General features: G+C 44.0%; 2 protein-coding genes across 4 annotated transcripts in view; one reads left to right on the top strand and one right to left on the bottom strand.

Annotated features, from left to right (window-relative positions):
* LOC126560414 (uncharacterized) overlaps positions 1-19,693 on the bottom strand; it is a 202,368-nt gene that overhangs the window by 71,847 nt on the left and 110,828 nt on the right. The window lies entirely within an intron of this gene.
* LOC126567750 (signal transducer and transcription activator) lies at positions 9,702-19,597 on the top strand. Of its 3 annotated transcripts, none has more exons than XM_050224040.1 (7): positions 9,702-9,850; positions 9,935-10,908; positions 11,005-11,128; positions 11,204-11,327; positions 11,409-11,898; positions 11,967-12,306; positions 19,519-19,597. In XM_050224040.1, the coding sequence occupies exons 1-7, from the start codon at positions 9,723-9,725 to the stop codon at positions 19,595-19,597; spliced, it is 2,259 nt and encodes a 752-aa protein (XP_050079997.1). In that variant the 5' UTR covers positions 9,702-9,722. The 3 variants fall into 3 exon arrangements, with proteins under 3 accessions (XP_050079997.1, XP_050079990.1, XP_050080005.1); XM_050224033.1 differs by lacking the exon at positions 19,519-19,597 and adding an exon at positions 16,304-17,069; XM_050224048.1 differs by lacking the exon at positions 19,519-19,597 and adding an exon at positions 13,713-13,773.

Here is a 19,693-nt window from a genome sequence, read left to right as displayed (position 1 = left end):
GGTAAGGAGGTGTTGCAGTGTATTTTGCCTGTCTCTCTTATAACAAACATATATCTTTGGTGTGCCGTACCGAGGTGCGTACGAAATCGATTGTTTTTTTTTGCGTGTGTGCGTGTGTGTGTGTGGCAAGGAAATTGGTGCCCAGTTTGTTACTGGTTGGGCTTTCTGGAGGATAGCTCTAGTTCCAAATTTGCACCTAGGTTTAGGTTTGTAATAAAAACATAATTTTTGACGTTACTTCCTTTACACTACTCTACTCCGGCTAATGAAGGCCATCATTAACGATTCCTCGAACAAATGAGTGCTTGAACGAAGAGGAAAGCTACAGGGTGTAGAAGAAAAAAATAAACACACTCACACATTATCCTAATACTTTTTTTTTATAGCATCACCTATCAGAGATGGGTCACTCACATAAAAAGAAAAATAAAATGTTGTCAAATTTTTAAAGCACTCAGAATGCAGCAGGAACCCTAAAGCAACACGTTGCTGTATTTGGTGGGGGCGCTCTGTATGCTTTTTATTTTATTTTTTCTGTTCGATTTGATACTCTAAAATGAAGAGTGCTGGCGCGCTACATGCAGCAGTGTTGCATTGTGCCACGAATGTTCGATCGGATAACCCTCCCTCCTCGTTCCACATCGCTTCCTACCGGCTCTCGATGCATTAAAATGTTCGCATTTAGAATGCGATTTAATTAGCATAACTGATAAAGTTTCATGGATATTTTTATTTGTGTGCGACGCGAGTGAGAGATTGCGTTTTTTTTTTATAGCAAGCTGTGATTCAGTCTGTCGTTTGATGCACACACACACACACACACACACACACGGGCGCGATAATGGCTAAGCAAGCAGTAGTAGTAGCACCCCCGCCCCCCCACCCTGTGTTGTGTGGTGTTACATCAACGCACAAGTGAAGCTCACTTCTCACTTCAGTAACTCACCGAAGTGGCTTTATGGGGCCGGGATTTTTTTTTTATTATTTTTATGTGTGTTGGGAAGCTGCCAAGGAAGGCTTTCTGTGCATGTTATTCTTCCGCTTCCCAGCATGATATATGTGCAACAGATATATCACATCCTGGAACAAAATAATACAGGCAAAAAAGATAGCTAATCGCTCGCCGGGTGGACGGGGCACGAATGAGTGCGTGTGTTTGAAGCCCCCCGCCCGATGACGTCAGTACCATGCTGTGTAGGTGTGTTTGGTGTGTGCAGTAGAGTTGCGTCAGTTCACCATGACAACGGCCCGGGTTCTTTCTCCACCCGAGCGCGATATCGTCTAATGGGAGTTTTCGAACATGACACTACAGTGTGTGTGTGTATGTGTGGGGTGGAAGGGGGGGGGGGGGGACACGTTTGCAGTACACGGGGTCTCGCAGTTCATCTATCAATTATTCGACCATCAACAACTGGGCTGCTCGCCATCAGAAAATAAAATATAACAACCGTGGCGTTGTTTAGGCGCAACAGAGTGAACTTGGAACTGTTCGGACGTGTACATTATATGTAACCAATATCATATGTGTGTTTGTGTGTGAGCTCTAAAGGGTGCCTAAAAGTGTGATTTAAGTTCTAAAGTGGCCCAACAATCGTTAAGAATTATTGGTTCATTTATTCATATAATTATAGCAAAACACATTGAAGTATAATTTACTAAAGATTTTTATAGCATTCAAGGACGGTTTTGCCCCAGGCACCCTTAATAATAAACTAAAAGAAACACACTTAAATGATTTAAAAAAAAAGTCACTTTAAAAAAGCTCAACAACAACCGCCGAGAAGCCTTGGTACAAATCTCCCCCCATTGGTAAGCGTTTCTCAGTAATTGGTGCGTTCCCCTTAGCAACGAGTGTACTTGGCCCGCGAGGTCCTGTGGGTGTGTGTGTGTGCGTTTGTGCTTTCTTCTTCTTACTTTAATGAGTTCCCCATGTTACCCGGTTGAGCAGCGGCATTTAAAGAGGCGGCAGTGTGTTTAGGACCAAAGTCATATTAATTACTGGGCAATCCTTTCGTCCTTGGTACTCTTTTCGCTTCTCTGTTTTTTTTTTTTGGAAATAAAAGATTGCAAAAAGCGGTAGAAGTCGAACGTCTTTTGTCTCGCTTGTTTGACTTGTTTGGAGGTAGAACAGTTTGAGGTTTTAATTGTTTTACATTTCGAACCTACTTCTATTATTAATTTCTACATGCGGAGGAGGAGAGAGAGAGAGCAAGCTTATTGAGGCCAGGATGTACCAGGATATCCGAGTTGTGTACTAGCTATGCTGGGGCGGCTCGGTGGTGTAGGCAACAGCGGCGCCGGTCTTCAAACGGCAGGACCGGAGTTCAAATCCCATCCGGACCGTCGTCCCCTCGTAGTGAGGACTTTAACTATCCAATTACGTGGTTTTATCAGCAAGTTTAGTAAGCCATTTTGATGGCCGGCATGAGGTCTTAGAGGTCGTTAAGTCAAGAAGAAGAAGAAGCGTAGGCTATGACACTTTGCTGATAAAATACGACATAGACATTTCGCCGGACTTGTCCGGAGAACGCCAGGGGTTGTAGAGCTCTCAAGAACCTGTGGATTCGTTCAGAGTTCTTCCCTGCCAGAGTCCAGAAAGTGTGACTCTGAGCCCCCTCTGCCACACTGCATCCAGGAATCGTGGTGGTCCAGCAAACACTACCGCGAGTGTGTGTTCCCTGGCGTACCTTGATTGAGTTCTGGCAAAAAGCGAGAGCCTCCCTTTTTTGCTTTTTGCGCGACGTCCCCGGGAAGCATGCGCCCTTTTTACAGCAGCTGACGATGGGATGCTGTAAAAACGGAAAGAGAATGTACAGAGAGAGATAGTAAGAGGGGCGAAGGAGAGCGAAGGGGGCCTGCCAATTTGTGACCAATTTTGCTATATCCGCGAGAGAGAAAGCCTCTCTGTAACAATTACTAGGCAGCCTGGGACTAGAAGAAGGATCAATCACCTTTACTGTCCCTTCTTGTAACACAGAGAGAGCGCTCGCAAAGGAGAATTCAAATGTGGGTCAACAGAGCACAGCTTCCGGTCTGGAGTGCGTGTTTTTTTTTTTTTGGTTTGTGGTGGATATTCGGGAGTTGTAGTTGTGTGTGAGTAGGATGCGCGTGATAACAGTGAGTGGCTTGTTCGTACTCTGGCCATAAATTGTTTTTTTTTTATTTTTGGTTACCTTCTTTATTTTGTCAAATTGTCCTTTATCAGCAACAGGTTGTGCTGTGTGTGTGCATAACATGAAAAAGATGTCCTTATTGAACATGTTCTCTCTCTTTCTCTCTCTCTCTCTCTCTCACTCTATCGCATTCATTTACTCCGCAGATCCGCTAATTTGTGGCGCCTGCCAGCAGTTTCTCATCGTTATAGCCCTTAAATGGTTTCCAACGAATTAGCCCCAATTTTTGGAGCCATTTTTTTACGCTGTGGAGTAAACAGCTTGCTTTGTTTGTTTGTGGTGTGGTTTGAAACTGGGATTTGTAGCATCTTCGCTACGATGAATCATCGCATTTTTATTTATTATGTTACGGACGCCAGTTTTTGCCTGTTTTTTTTTTGTAAGATGGGCGTTGGTTAAGTTGTCACGGTTTGGGAGAGTGCTTACTGCCCAAGATGGCGATTTATAGGTTAAACGTGCGTGTGGAAGCTTTAAATTTAGTGTAAAATTAGCGAATTAAATGCAGACAAACATTTGAAAAGCTGAACTGCAGCGATCACAGCCAATTTGGCAAAGAAATTCTTCAATATTAGACAGCGACAGGATAAAGCTGAAATTCCGCTACTCAATTAGGACTAAGAAGATGATTTTTTGTTTGTTTGTTAATTCGTGTAGAACGAACCTGTCCGTAGTGCTTGAAATTATTTACCAATTTAACCCTTTGCACTCGAGCGGCGCCTGACCGATTTCAAGCGTGAACTCTCTCAAATTGGTGGCGTAAGCTTTTCTTCTAGGGTATGGAAATTTCTCTTCTAAATTCTAAAAGTGAAAAGCCACTGAGCCATCTGCAAGTACTAAAGACACTCGTCAAACAATTGCGACTTCCACTGAAATTCAACTGAATGAAAAGCTGCACATTAGTACAAAAAGGGGCAAAAAGGGACTGCAAAGTTTTTGTTCTGACCGTAGCAAGCCTGGTGGAAGGCGGGAAGTTACATATTTTTGTGACACGTGTCCAGAGCAAGCCTAGGATGCACCTTGGCTATTGTTTTGCAAAATATCACACCAAAACTAATTACTGTGAGTGTAATAATCATCAATTTTTTTCGTCCTTCGGTATCTAGATGAATAAACTAGTGGATTTTTTTTATTACTTGTATAAGCTTGTTTGTTTGTAAACGCCTTAAAAGTACCTATAATAAGTTGACCTTATATGGACGTTATCGTCTCCAGTTTGCTATTTTGTGCAAGCGAAAAAGGCCTCGAGTGCAAAGGGTTAAATTTCCTTCACCGAACCGTGGCAAGGGGAGTCCTGATGAAAGCATGGGTCTTTAGCGAAGTTCTCCTGCAGATCACGTGGTATCATAGACTTGTGACAATCCGTCAAATAACTACGAGCTTTTGGCTCCGATCGCAACATGGCAGGACCAGGGTTCAACTCCCATCCGGACGGCTCCCCCGTAGTGAGGACTGATAATCCATCTACGTGGTATCAGCAAGTCTAATTAGTAAGTCAGTCGATGGCTTGTGAGGCCCTAGAAGCTACGCCAAGCCAAGAAGACGAAGAAGATAATAATTTCTGAGCAGTAGCTGAGAATCCAGCTCTGGATAAAATCAGGTCAGCGAAGACAGAAATAGACGTTCCAAGACCTCCAGATATAGTCCAGTGGTTAACGAAGATGAAGCTTTTGTTTTCCTTAGCCTCGGATAAGTCTCTTCAACTTCAGGAGATCTTTGCCGATAACTTCTGAAGAAGTAGTTATTTGCTACTACACGGACTTATCCGAAGATTGTATGGTTTAGTTCAAACTTCCAGTCCAGTACCATCTTTCATTTCTTACTGATTCGACGACGACTACTGGTTACGTACACAAAACCCCATTTGTGTCCATTCAGCTATTCTCGCTTTGATTTTGCGTTGAGCTATATTTGTCCATCAGCGAAAGGTTCAATGCTTGCTATCGATTTGTCAGCAAGAAACCATCGTTTTAGTAGTAGTACCTTCACCTTCCTTCTGGCTGGCTTTTGGGGGCCTACTCCCGTCCAGAAGCATATGTTTACATTTTATGCTCAGCAGAGAGAGAGAGAGAGAGAGAGAGAGAGAGAGAGAGAGAGAGAGAGAGAGAGAGAGAGAGTTCGTGTGACCCAACGGGAGAAGGGAGGGTACGACCGGTACGAGTTCTATAAACAATTCCTGGTATAATGACCCCGTAGGGGCGCTCAGTACATTCTTCACACCCACCCGATGTGTTCTTCGCAACTCCTTTAAAGCAGAGGGCGGAAGAACCTCCAACACAGTTTGATTCCCTGATTCTCGCTTTTTTTTCTCTTGTGGATGGTGTGGTGGTGTTGGTAGGCTTTACGGCGCTCCCCGGTGAGACTAATGACTGGTGGGTGGAGGGGAGGGGATGGTTTGCAATCAGAAACCTACTCGCGCGCTTCACACCCTTCTAGCGGGGGAGGATCGGAGGGGGGGGGGGAGGTGCCAACCTCAGACCCTAATCCTGAAGAACTGCGTAATTCGATATCTTCCGACAGTGCACTGTTGAAGAAGAAGGGCTGACAGTGCAATGATGCCGCCCCGCCCGTTTATGCATCGGGGGGAAACGTCGTGGGCTTCTACCGATCGTCTTTGAACGTGTCTCTTTGTGCAGTAGAATGGTACTGTTTGTTTTAGTTTTATGCATTCAAGTACGTGTGCCCCGACATAGGAAAGTGTCGTGTGGGGGGAGGGGAACTGGTTGTGGTTGGCGGTCGATACACATCGGCTGTTCCTGGGAAGCCCGACCTCACGCCAATGGCTTAATTTTCTGTGATCCGCGAGCGGATCCGGCATGAGAATACAGTTGAATAAAGCCCACGTTAAAGTAGATCTGTAAAGAATCCGGGTAAGAAAATAAGGATATCAGGGTAGCGTTGTGTAGTAGCTGGTTTTTTAACAATTATAATTATTCTATTTTCATTAGTTGTAGTTGTTGATGAATTTAAAATACCCGTTACGTGTCACAATAATTCATTCGCTGACGCTTCTTCTTTCTTGAGGCTGAAACTAGCTTCTAATAAGTCGAGATATCAGGACACAAGGCAAGCCCTTTGATCTTGTTTACACGTACACTGGATAGATGGAAAATGAAGCGATAGCGCTTTGAAGAGCGCCGGGTTTATGCTGTGAGTGGGTGTGATTGTGTGCTATGGCTGCTTGAAATTTGATGACGACAGCCACAACGGTATGACGTGGTTTACATTTTAAATACCATATTACCCCCTTTTACGCACGATAAAAATGAGCACACGAGTGAGAGAGAGAGAGAGAGAGAGAGAGAGAAAGAGAGAGAGAGAGAGTGCGAGAGCCACGCAATCGAACGATCGCTGATTTCTTTGGAAATTGACAACCGCACACATTAATTATGACACACATTTACATATGCGTGCGTTGTGCAAAAAAACTTACATTACTTTTGTCTATGTGTGTGTTTTTATTGTTGCTGTTGAAGATTAAAAAGGGAGTAGAAGAATCGATGGCTGTTCTTTTCGCGGTGCGCGATGTTGGTGGGAAAGAAAATATTTGCCCTTGCCTGTATGTGTCTTCCGTTTTTGCGACCGTCATATTAACAGCACAGCACAAATTCTGTCTATCAAAGGTAGAAAAACGAAGGACTTTCTGTATTAGCATGAATCGCTTTTGTTCGCTCTAAGTCTAATATTCAACAAAGTGTAGTATTTTTCGCATTTATTTGGAGAGGTTTTTAGAGTCTTGCCTCCCTATTGACAAAATCTGCCAAAGCAAAATTTGTATGGAAAAATCCCTTAGCAGTGGTTATTAAGGCAGTTTTGACGATAGCTTTGCGTGGTGGCCCGGTGGTGCAGGCGACAGCGTCGCCGGCCTTTACACGGCAGGGTCCGGGGCTCAAATCCCATCCGGGCCGTCCTCTCCACGTAGTGAGGACTTGACTATCCAACTACGTACGGGTGGTATCGGCAAGTCTAGTAAGTGACCTTAGAAGGTCGTTAAGCCAAGAAGAAGATGGTATTCTGGTAGATGTTGGATTTACAAATATATGCAAATATTTGCTTAACGTTTAACTATAACTCTCGACGAAGGTTTGCGCCTGCGGACCGCTTGCGGGGGATGATAGGATGAGGTCTTAAAGATCCAAAGCTTCCATATAAATAGTGATGGGTAAGTTCGTTTTTTCGTAATTGAACGGATAGTTTATTTTCAAAAAGGTGCGGAACGAACCTAGTAGTAATCCGTCGTGTGATAATTGTTCTGTGTAGTCTTCTCATCCACACAAGAATAACGTGGATCAAGCAGCAGAAGGAAGGACCGCAAATTCTACGAAAAATAATTTTCAATTTGGTTTTACTAAGGCCAAATAGAACAAGCGTTTATATTGCTTTGCTGCTTCCTGTAAAATATAATATGGACCTTTGTACAAGAAAAACGATATTTTAGATCTCATCTTATTATTTTTTTTTTCGAGTCGCAAATTGTTGGAGCCAAAAATGATAAAATGTGGCAGAATTATATATCAAGTTTATATTTGATTACTTAATTGAAGTTTAAGATACATTCGCACTAGTAGTTATTGATTCGCAATCTTGCCTTGTTATCCTTAAGCGTTTTAAAAATGTCAGAAAATGCATTTGAATTTTTATAAGCGATTTTTCGAGTTTTATGGACACATTTGACTTTAACACGAGAAAAAAAAAAACTCTGACGATGATGTTTGCTGCCCCATCGCCAGCAGCAGCAAGCACTAGCGGGAAAGATTTATCTCCGCGTGCAGTGCAAACGCCATGAGAGGCCACGCTATCGATTATCCGATTAGTGGAATAAATAAAACATTCACATAAACCGGTGACACTGTGGTGACGCTAAAAATAACATCATGTATGCCTCCAGATTTCCTACTCAGTGGAGAACCTACCGACGCTAAAAAGGAAGCGTCTACTACTAAAAACCAGCCATTCTTCATATCTGCGCCCTTGGCATACGAGTCGGAGGTTAAAAGCATGCTCTTTAATAGAGAATTAATGCAAGTCGAAGGCACTAAAGGGGAGAACACCGGAAAACGCAATAACAACGACAAAAAACCTTAACTCCCAGCCCCAGCTGAAGGTCAACTTGGTTTTAAAAACCTCAAACCTACCCGAAGCCTTTCGGTGGCGTTGCACTTTCTTTCTAAACATCAGGCCTGTGCGTGACATGAAAAGACGTCCCTTTTTTTTGCAGAAACCTCAACTCTCAACACACCTGAACGGTTTCATTAAATGTTTCTCTTTTGGTTGGTGGTACTGCGGCATGGGAGACAGGGTGTCTAATATGGTTCTAAGATGATTAAGTATAGCATGGGAATCGAGCAATCAATAAGTGCCAGGCGCAAGGCAAAAGTGCATAACAAAAACAACTTCCAGGAAATGTGTACTGTTGCAAATTGTGCCATAAACTTGATACGGGAGGCTTTAGCAAACTTGCAGAAAGGTGGACAGTGCAGGGGACCTGAAGGAAAACGAGAGTGATTGGTCGGTGCAGGAAGTAGGAGGATGCAGATAGCAAGTTGCAGCAACACGCAGAGGTCAATACGAGTAGGTGAGAGCGCGACTGTGTACTTCAGAGACGGCGAGAAGGAGATAAAATACGAGAGCGATAGAGAGAGAGAAGGAGAGAGAGAGAGAAAGAGAGCTAATCTATGTTTTATAGGGTTAGATTTCTTAGATTTGTAGAAAAGATGTTAAAGTTTAGGTCCTTACCGTTGCCTGGAGCTCTCGTGATATTCATGTGCATGCACTCTCTGTGCAGGGAATTAGCAGAGGTATACAGTCCGTCGTTCTAAACAGGTCTGCTATGGACAGGCACACACACGATAGAGCTCGCGTGAAGTCGTTCGTCATTGCATTTAGAGTTGCGATTTAATGTTGTGTGCAGTGCTTATGCAGTTTCAAGTACAGTTGTAGCACCCGGCAGCGTTGACTTATCGGTTTTTGTGATCAGCTGGTGCGTGTGTGTCTATACTTGGGATGGGACTGTAAAGTCCCCCCCCCCCCCCCCCCCTATAAGCCTAAGAAACAACAACGCTGATAGACGTGCTGACGTACGAATATAGTGCGGCCTATTACTGAGCAAAACCGTGAGCTAAGCATGAACCGAAGGGCAAACATCCGGTGTGGGCGATTGGGGTATATTGGTGGCACGACTGGGCCAGGCAGCACTCACGATTCGCTTTTTGTGCCATACATCATTGCCTGCTCTCCAGACAAAAAAGACTAACTTTGCTCTCTTTTTCTCTCTCTCTCTCTCCTCTGGCCTTCATTCCCGTTGCAGTTGTGCTTCATTAGAGCGGGACCTTTAGCGTGTTAATTAAGCAATCAGACGAAACCAGCCGGACGGGGACCCTACCATCAGTAACAGTAGTAGCCAGAGCCTTGTGGGAGTCCAGCAGAACTTTCTTCCCTCAATCAGACACAGCTAGTAAGCGTGTGGCGCGTGCCAGAAGAGGAGCACAGCCCCCTAGCGTCTTTGGCTTTGGATTGCAGTGCAGTGACGGTAATTAAACACCGAACGGCAAGATGTCACTGTGGGCGCGTGTAAATCAGCTTCCCCAGCCCATACTGGAGCAGATACGCTTCATCTACGGTAGCAACTTCCCGATCGAGGTGCGCCACTATCTAGCAGATTGGATCGAGGAGCGATTGCTGTAAGTGTAATAAGAGATTTTCTACCGAAAAATTGTGCCCTTCCCATTTCTCATCCAGCCTCTCCCATCCATCCATCCACACAGCAATGCGCCAGTCTACACGAACGATCAGGAAGCGGTGTACGAGCAGGATGCGGCCAACTTTCTCAACCAGCTCATCATGGAGCTGGAGCGGACGGCGATCAATCTGCCGGAGACTAACTTCACCATCAAGATCCGTCTGAACGAGTCGGCTCGCAACTTTCGCCAGCTGTTCTCGCACAATCCGGCCCAGCTGTACCAGCATCTGATGAACTGTTTGCACCGCGAGCGGCAGTGTGTCGCCTATCCGGACGAGTGCGTGAACGTGCAGGATCCGGAGGTGACGGAGGTGTTCAATGCGGTCCAGCAGCTGCAGATAATGGTACGCACGAACGAGAACGACAACCGGAACCTGATGAAGGAGTACGAGCATCTGCTGTTGGAGGTGCACGAGCTGCAGAAGAACCGGGCGCAGCTGGAAACGATCGAAAATACGGAGATGCGTACGCACGCGCACAACCAGCTCGCACAGCATCAGAAGATGGTGAACGATCGGTTGCAGCTCTGCACCGGGAAGCGGTTGGCGCTGGTCGATGGGTTCCGCAAGACGATACTGATCATAGACGAGGTGCAGAACAAGGTGCTGAACAAGTATCTGTCGCAGTGGAAGATCAACCAGGGCTTTGCCGGTAACGGTGCGTCGATGATGAGCGCCAGCAATCTCGACACCATACAGGCGTGGTGCGAAAGCTTGGCAGAAATTATCTGGAGCACCAAGGATCAGATACGGCTCGCAATCAAGAACAAGTCGAAGCTGCACGTCGAGCAGGAGGATGTGCCGGATCTGTTGCCGCAGGCGATGGTCGATGTGACGAACCTGCTGAAGATGCTGATCACCAACACGTTCATCATTGAGAAGCAGCCACCGCAGGTGATGAAGACGAACACACGGTTCGCTGCGACCGTACGCCTGCTGGTAGGCAACACGCTCAACATCAAGATGGTAAATCCGCAGGTGAAGGTGTCCATCATTTCCGGTAAGTGCACGAAAACGTGATGGCGCTGTTGTGCTGGTAGTCTTCTGCTAATTGGTTGGTTTTTGTTTTTTTGTTTTTCGTTTTGTTGCTTTGCAGAGGCTCAAGCACAGCAAACGCAACAGACCAACAAAGCTTCCGAACAGTCGTGCGGTGAAATTATGAACAACATCGGCAATCTAGAGTACAACGAAACGACCAAGCAGCTGTCAGTAAGCTTTCGGTGAGTGTTTTTTTTTTTTTTAATGCTGCGGTGTGCTCTGTAATGTAATTAATTTTCAATTATTTAACTTTACAGAAATATGCAGCTGAAGAAGATAAAGCGCGCAGAAAAGAAGGGCACCGAGTGCGTAATGGACGAAAAGTTTGCGCTACTCTTCCAGTCGAGTTTTGCCGTCGGACATGGCGATCTCGTCTTTTCGGTCCGTATATCGTACCCTTTTCAATCGTTGCACGTTTTCTGACCATCTCCACCGCTCATTTGCCTCGCATCTATTCCGTAGGTGTGGACTATCTCTCTTCCGGTGGTGGTGATCGTACACGGCAACCAAGAGCCACAGTCATGGGCCACCATTACCTGGGACAATGCGTTCGCCGACATCAACCGCATCCCGTTCCAGGTACCGGACAAGGTGATTTGGAATCAGCTGGCCGAAGCGCTCAACATGAAGTTCCGCGCCTCGACCGGCCGCTCGCTGACCGCGGAAAATATGCACTTCCTGTGCGAGAAAGCGTTCAAAACGAACCTCCCATTCCCGGTGCCGAACGATCTGACGATCATGTGGTCCCAGTTCTGCAAGGAACCGATCCCGGACCGCTCGTTTACGTTCTGGGACTGGTTTTACGCGGCGATGAAGGTAACGCGCGAGCATCTGCGCGGCCCGTGGATGGATGGTAGCATTATCGGCTTCATTCACAAGTCCAAGGCGGAGGACTATTTGCTCAAGTGTCCCCGGGGTACCTTCCTGTTGCGCTTCTCCGACAGTGAGCTCGGTAAGGCAATTTTCCCTCCAAGGAATCCGCTCACAAGCTAACCGTTTTTCGTTTGCTTTTCTCTCTAGGTGGTATTACGATTGCCTGGGTAAACGAAGGCAACGATGGGCAGCCCCAGATATTGCACATTCAACCGTTTACCGCGAAAGATTTCTCCACCCGTTCGCTGTCGGATCGCATACGGGACTTTGACGATCTCTTCTATCTGTACCCGAACAAGCCGAAACACGAAGCGTTCGACCGGTACACGACACCGGCCGGTCCGCCCCGGAACAAGAACTACATTGCGTCGGAGGTGCGCGCCGTACTGATGCCCGGCCCAACTAACAACCAGATGAACAGCTTCCCAAACACCCCGTCCTACAACATTCAGTCGCCCGATGCGTCACGCGATACACCATCGAGCGGGTAAGTTTTTGCTTCGTGCTTTTTTGTTTTTCACTATCCCAATCCCAACTTCCATTGATTGGCATATTCTGTTTCATTTCGCTTTTTTGCACGCCTAGAAGGTTTACTGTAAATGATGATGATGACGATGATGAGAGAGAAGAGTTGTAAAGGATTGAATGAAAACATGAATGTGTGGGTGTGTGTCTGTGGGGGTGTGTGGTGTTAAAGTATTGCATTTGCTTCTTTTTAGTGTATTTTTTTCCATTACCTTTCCGTTTTTAGCTTCTTAAAGCGCTGATAAACGGATGCGCCTTTCACTGAATGTTGATTGTCAAATCGCATTACAGTGAAACTGAAACTTAACACGCTAGTTTGTTAAGATGGAATGTATCTTAGTGCTATTCAAATTTCACTTATCGACGGTGGCTCGCTAATACTTGGCATCTGTGAAACTTTGCTGTCAATTCAGCTGTCGATTGGCGGAAATATTTAAATTTTTGTTTATTTTCATGGTTCATTATGTTCATTGTTGTTTCATTTGCGCATTTTTCTTTTTTTGTATTTATTACTTTGAAATTGTCAAATGATTGAAACTCGCTATCGTTTACAAGCGCTTTTAAATGTGTTGCTTTTCCTAGTTGCTTGTGTCTAGTTAAGTTGTAGTTGCTGTGCCTAATTAAGAGTATTTACATTATACTTGTGGATTTTTTCAATTTTATTGCTTGCTTACTAACGCTTAGTGTAATGACCCATTATTTAGAATGATTGTTTTTGCTTTAAGTCGACGATGTTCCACGGATTATTTATTGACATACATTTTTAATTTGATTTTCATTTTTCATACAACAAGACTGGTACCCATGTTCGACTCACTGTGCTAACAGAGTTAAAAATGATTTTCTTTACTGTTGGTATTCATTTTTTTGTTTGTTAGTTGGGTGTATGGGACGTATAGGTTTGATTTTTTATTGTAGAGCTGTAGTAGATTTGTTGATGGAAAGGTTTTATAAGTTGGGGTTTAAGCCAGAAGACTAAAATGATTTGTTTTTGTATAATTCGGTTCACACAATGTTATTTTCTCCACTGTGTGTAGTGTTGAGCATTTGTGATTTATGTTCTGATTCATTTTTCCTGCTCTCTCTCTATGGTAAACAAAACACATCTTTTTTATTTGTGTGTGCAATCCACAAAATCTGTTGCATTTTGTTTTGTTTGCACTATTCAAACAGTCTATATAAACATATATCTATATATGTGTGTATTTTTTGTGTGAGCATGTTAATCCAAAAACAGGATCATCAGGAAATTCCGATATTTTGTTGCTCGTTTTTTGTTTTTTGGCATACAACATACAATATCGGCCTCGCGCCAACCGGTCGGGCACCGCTAACAAAATCATTTCTTTCGTGTTGCTTCATTTACAGCTATCAGAACAGTACGATAATGCACCTTTAGTCATTAAACTTATGCTAAACCCACCATCACCATCAATTCACTGCTAAAACCATAATGCACACTACTGGACACTGTCGGCCGACGACGCAGCAGAATCTCATCCTCACCTTTGCTACACAACCGTGACAGAACGACAAAATCTATAATCCTGAACAATTAGAACGCCGCACTACTGAGTGACATATGATTGATTAACTTAAATGTGTGTGTGCGCGCGCTTTGTTTTTCTTTCTAAAAAGCCAGCTTATTCTATCCTTACCACTAACAGCTACTTGAAAATTGCACTCAGCAAGAGTGGGTCAAGTTGAGATAGGAAGTTAAGGTGTAGCGACGATGGTGGTGTGTGGGTAAGCAAGTAAAATAATCATTTTCAATTAAATAATGTGATGTGTTGTGAAGGCAGAGAGAAAACCAAAATGTCAAATGTATTGCTGTGTTTGTGCCAATGATAGAACGGGTGAGAAGCCGGCCAAAAAAAAAAGGTTCATTTGTGTTTATGTGTGTGTTAATCGCCTATCATCGATAAAGAGAGTTGAATTGAAAGGAAGCTAAAACAAGAATGAATTTCCCAAGTAACAACAAAAAAAAAACGAAGACACACAAATGTTTCAATGACTCTCTACCGAATGGATCCAAACATATGAAAAAGTGGTTTGAATTAGTTAAAAAAAAATAGTTAAAACAATGTGGTACTAAACGCACTGTGTTGCGGCATGGCAGCAACAAATTGAAGGCCTGGATATAATCCGGAAACAAGGGTATGGTGGAAGAAGTAAACAAAAGAGCTGCGCAAGTCGCAGAGTATTGAATACTCTCAAACATTACAGGAACAAACAAAATGGCTAACCGAACCGGTTTCACTGAACGGTTGATATACTTAGATCGACTTTAAAATAGTAATTAAATATTATGCTTCTGATTTCTTTTGACAAAGAAACACAAAACATAAAACAAGCACTAGAGCAAATGATACATTATATGGGGAGGGAAAATGGAAACATCCCCGATAGGTAGAAACAATCTCCTTTTATCCCCAACAATTTCCGAATTGGATGTATATGTGTGTGTGTGTGTGTGTTATTACAAAAAAAAACATTTGCTGTGTATTGAAAACCAAAATGTCAATGAAAATGCCAGATTGGCCTAGTATGGAAAAAGTATATCGGAAGAGAGAGAGAGAGAGAGAGAGAGAGAGAGAGAGAGAAAGAGAAAGAGAAAGAGAAAGAGAAAGAGAAAGAGAGTAGGAAACAAAACAACGAGCGGTTGTGTAAGAGCGTGCCTCTTGATAATAAGCGTTTATATATTGATCGTGTTTATACACTAACTACTAGGAAAGCACTAACTACACACTAGTTCACTTAGCAGCCCACAAAACACCCGTTTGGGATTCGATACCCCGTGATGGGGGTCCCCTGACGTGTGAAACATCCAGACCGAGCATCCATGTAGAACGCGCCGAAATAACTGCAAAGTTGAGTTACATTTTTATGAATAATATGGATATACATAATTAAAATTATGCTGATAGGACTGGAAAGTCCTAGCACCAAATGTTTGCTCCTCTTCCTCCCCTTAATCTGACTGACCCCTCGTACACTGTGAAGTCATTCTATAAACGCGAATCATTTTATCATAAACCACTCGCACCCCAGGACACAATGGTAATGGTCAAACAATAGTCGGGATTTGTTGATATGATGGTATATGGGTCCTGTTCGAGGTACATCCTTGGTTTCCCATGCGTGTTCCGTTGTCCTCCATCTTGTGTCAAGTCAGTGCATACCCACGCATATAAGAGAAGCAGTAACATCGCAGGATCAGGATGGGAGAGAAGGGGGGCTTGTCCTTTGTGTGCGTGTGTGGCGTGGCTTAGCTTCGTGTGCGTGTTTTTAGCGTGTTTCTGTATGTGTGAGGGCGCGCGTGTACGTGTGACGAGTTCGCGCGCTATTTTTGTGCCATTCAATAACATCCTACATTCAAAATTACTCCTTTGCTATATTCTATTTCTATTTCTGTCGTTGCCATTCTTTTTTTCCAAAGGAAGTGTAACATGTTCTTCCTTCCACAAGCGCATATCCCTTTTTGCCATATGTCTCATAAGTAAGCTATCTGGTTTGTTGTTACTTAAGGCCCACCTCATTTGCCAAAGTCCTCCTGCTCAAAATGGACGACATTTCCATGTCCGCCATCATACTATTGTGTGCATCGCGTAACCACACAAATATAGTGGTGCGCAACGTCGCACCAACTCCAAGAAATGCACCAACATTCTATTAATTTTCTTATTTCTTATACTTCCTTCATTTCCTCAACTACAACACTACAAAAAACCCCGCACAACCAACAACGATGTGTGTGTCGGATGCACATTAAAAATGTGAAAACTATCAAAAACACGTCAATCAACCTGGATTCTGGTTGGGTGTCAAATTGCTCAAAAACACATCCCCAACCACACACACACACACACACACACACACACCCCCCCCTCATCCATACAACGCGTGCTCACTCGCAAACATTATACACGCACACACCTCGATGTCGTTGAGGGTTGCAGATTTTCCATGAATAGTCGAGCAGGCAACTCTGTGCCGGGCAATGTGCAACACCGGTACGCATCAAGCTTCGAGTCGTACGTACAGTCGGACGGCATCACACAGTTGATAAAGGCAGCCGGTTGTAGTGATGGTGGCGGTGTTAGTACATTGACCAGTTTGGTGCGGCCACCGCCCGCCCTTAGCGTCCTGTCGACGAGCAGTAACTGCAGCAGTAGTACCACCGCCACCACCAGTCACCACCAGCAGCAGCACCATCATCACAACAGTATGATGGAGCAGCAACAGCCACATCACAGCCATATGGCGATCCTGCCAGCTCACAGCCCCGTCGGTGGTCAGAATCATCACCGATCGCAACAGCAACACTACGACGATACGTCGCACAGTGACTGTGGTGCGGATGATCATCGAATGCAGACACTACCGTCCGTACCGGCAGCATTCTCGTTCACGGGCATGTCCTTTACGGACGCTGGCGAGCAGCAGAATCTATCCGGTGGTGGTGGTAACGGTGGCAACCAGCTAAAAAGGCCACTAACCAGCACCGTCCCACACCCGTCCACATCAACCGGCCTGTCGAACAGTAGTGGAAATGATAACGGTGATGGTAGCGGTGCGTCCACCTCCACCCGATCTACACCGTTCACATCCTGCGTCGCTTCTACCAGTTCCACGTCCAACGCAATGGATTTTGCTAGCTTTGAAGAGCTCACCTGGCTGGATATGAACAACAACAATAACTGGATTGGTGACGGATCTTCATGAGATTTCGGAGGGCTTATACGCCACGCCACGCTACGTACTTGTGGATGAACATCATGCATCCGGCGTCTAGAGATTACCTCCGGGGAAGAGTGTGGGAGGGAGAGAGAGAGGGAAAAACTTGAAAAGAGAAGAGAGAAGAATGGGAAAAGGGGGAGTTGTCTCACAGACAGAAAGAGCGTGTACGTATGTTATCCCATATTTGACTTTAATTTTGTTTCGAAATAAATTCTACGTTTAGCCATAGGAACTTTTTTTTTTGGTATTTGATAAATGCATGCCTCTCATTCCTGCGGAAGTAGGTGAACAAGAAATTTTGTTTATCAATTTTCTACTAACTGTACGAAGGAACTCTCGGATGTCCAATTCCTGCAGTTTGCCGTAAGCTCGGTCGAAAGAAAATTGTTGGCACCTTGTGTGTGTGTGGAGAGCCAGATCATAAGATCAGATCCCAGATCCAGATCAGAGAGATGCAGAACCTGAAAAGTTTTGTTTGTGATTGAGCTATAAGAAGAATTATAAGAACACGGGCGTATGCACACATGCTTATCGTTGCTAATTATAACTTCTGCTGTCAAACTGTGTTAGAACTCTAGTGATGTGTGTACTCCAACAACACTTACTCCTCCGGATGTGTACTTTCCAATACTTTGCCGTTAATGTGACACTACTGTCTTGTTGTTTACATACATTTACACTCGCTGGATATAAAATATAAGCTACAATATGACAAACAAAAAAACACAAAATAAATCACAAAATATTAAATAAATGATAGCCAATCGAGTTTAAAGGACAGAATCGTCTTAATAGGAGGTATTCGAGAGAGCGAGTGAACGCACCCGGAAGAAGCAAACCATTTTATTAGGATAATGTCAGGAACTCTTTCACTCCCTGTACAGAGGATTGAGCTGACGTAAGCAGACAAAGCCAACTACAACACACAACGAACCCGTTACTAGTACGTATGGAAAGGATTTTTATCTCTCATTGTTAAGTGCAGAATGTAAACGCTACATTAGCCCCAAATGTGTCCAAATTACTTGCAAACCATCTAGGTAGGTGCTTGGAGAAGGATACTTATGGAGTAACTCTAGTCATAGACACAAAGACAAACATTTCAACCAAACGAAAGTTTGTTCAACGCTGGTTCTGAAGGGAAATTACAAACGTTACCATTTAAGGCCATATAGTAGATTATACCCACTAGATAGGCGCGAGAGAGAGCGGAAGAGAGAGTCGTATACATTGCTGTAAAGAAAAAAAAAACTGCTGACTCTAACCACTCCTTCCAAAAGAGTATTGAGTGTAAGCTGTTTTGCTACATGGTGTGACTGTAAACGAATACCGAATACCTTCGCCTTACCCTGGCAACTCCCTATCTGTTATAGAAATAATGTGTGTGTGTGTGCGTGTACCACTACTACTACACCAAACACGGCATGAAACAAAACCTAAATGTGATGTTTATATCAACACATATGTGAGAGCTTTCGTCCTTCAACGTACCTAATATTGTGGAAGAAGTTAGACAAAAAAAGTGACTGTTATCGAATTTTAAACCATAAGTGTACCCACCCACTCGCACGCACACACACCTGAAGAAAAGAAAGAAAAAAACACACACAGCGCACTTAAACGTATGCTTAGCAAATGAACAGATAAACATGATCTAAGATATCAACCCGTAGTATGTAAACGTGTGTACTGTGTCTAGTCCCTATGGATCAGAATTAGCTAAGGAAATAGTAGTGGTAGTGCTAGTAGAATTGGAGGTTAGATCCCTGATATCTTCCTCCATTTAGGTGTGACGCCTTGGGCGAACCAAAGTTCGCCGTAGTAGCTAATACAAATATGCAAAACAATAACTTGGATTGGAGGTTTTGTGGGCCAAAACGCGCATCGCTCTACTTCATTCGGGTGCAGCAGAGGATATAGGCGTTATGTAGAGAGAATCTCGTTGTAGATTGTAGTGCACTTTGACTTACAAACTTACCGGGAGCAGGCGAAGCTACTAACACAATGTTTTTTTTTTTTTCTAACACACTTAACAACGCTGAACACACCTGTACACTGTACAAGCACACATTTTGCATTTTTAGTTTTTTGTTTTATTTTTAGAATACTCTTTAAGTTATGTTTTCTCCTTCTTCGTTATATACATATTTATTTTTATTTTAGCGCATTTCTTTCTTCACCCTTCTTGCAACAATGAAAATGCGTGATTAATATATGATCATTATGTATCTTTCCCTTTTTTTTTACATCGATATACCTGAACACACGTTTGTATAATTGAAACATCAACACTCTCTGTCCCTCCCGAAACAAACACATCAACAACAACGCTCCAACAAAAAAAAACCCCAAAATCACACGACACCACGCACATAAAATGCGGCATGCTGGCGGTTCCCTTCTTCATCGTGTATATGTGGCAACCGGATAACAGCTATGGTCAGACTAATTACGGTCAGGTGCCCGATTTCGAGCTCGAAAACATTGGAATGTTTTCATCGCAGTACCACTGAGAGATGTGTCGCGCAGCATGGGAGTGCAGAGCTCGTGCGATAAAGAAAGAGGGAGCGAGGGCGAGTGAAGATAAGCATGCCGCTTGATGGATTCTA

Source organism: Anopheles maculipalpis, chromosome X, assembly GCF_943734695.1.
Source record: "Anopheles maculipalpis chromosome X, idAnoMacuDA_375_x, whole genome shotgun sequence".
In the NCBI taxonomy this organism is placed as follows: domain Eukaryota; kingdom Metazoa; phylum Arthropoda; class Insecta; order Diptera; family Culicidae; genus Anopheles; species Anopheles maculipalpis.
This window is presented reverse-complemented; position numbering and strand designations above follow the sequence as displayed.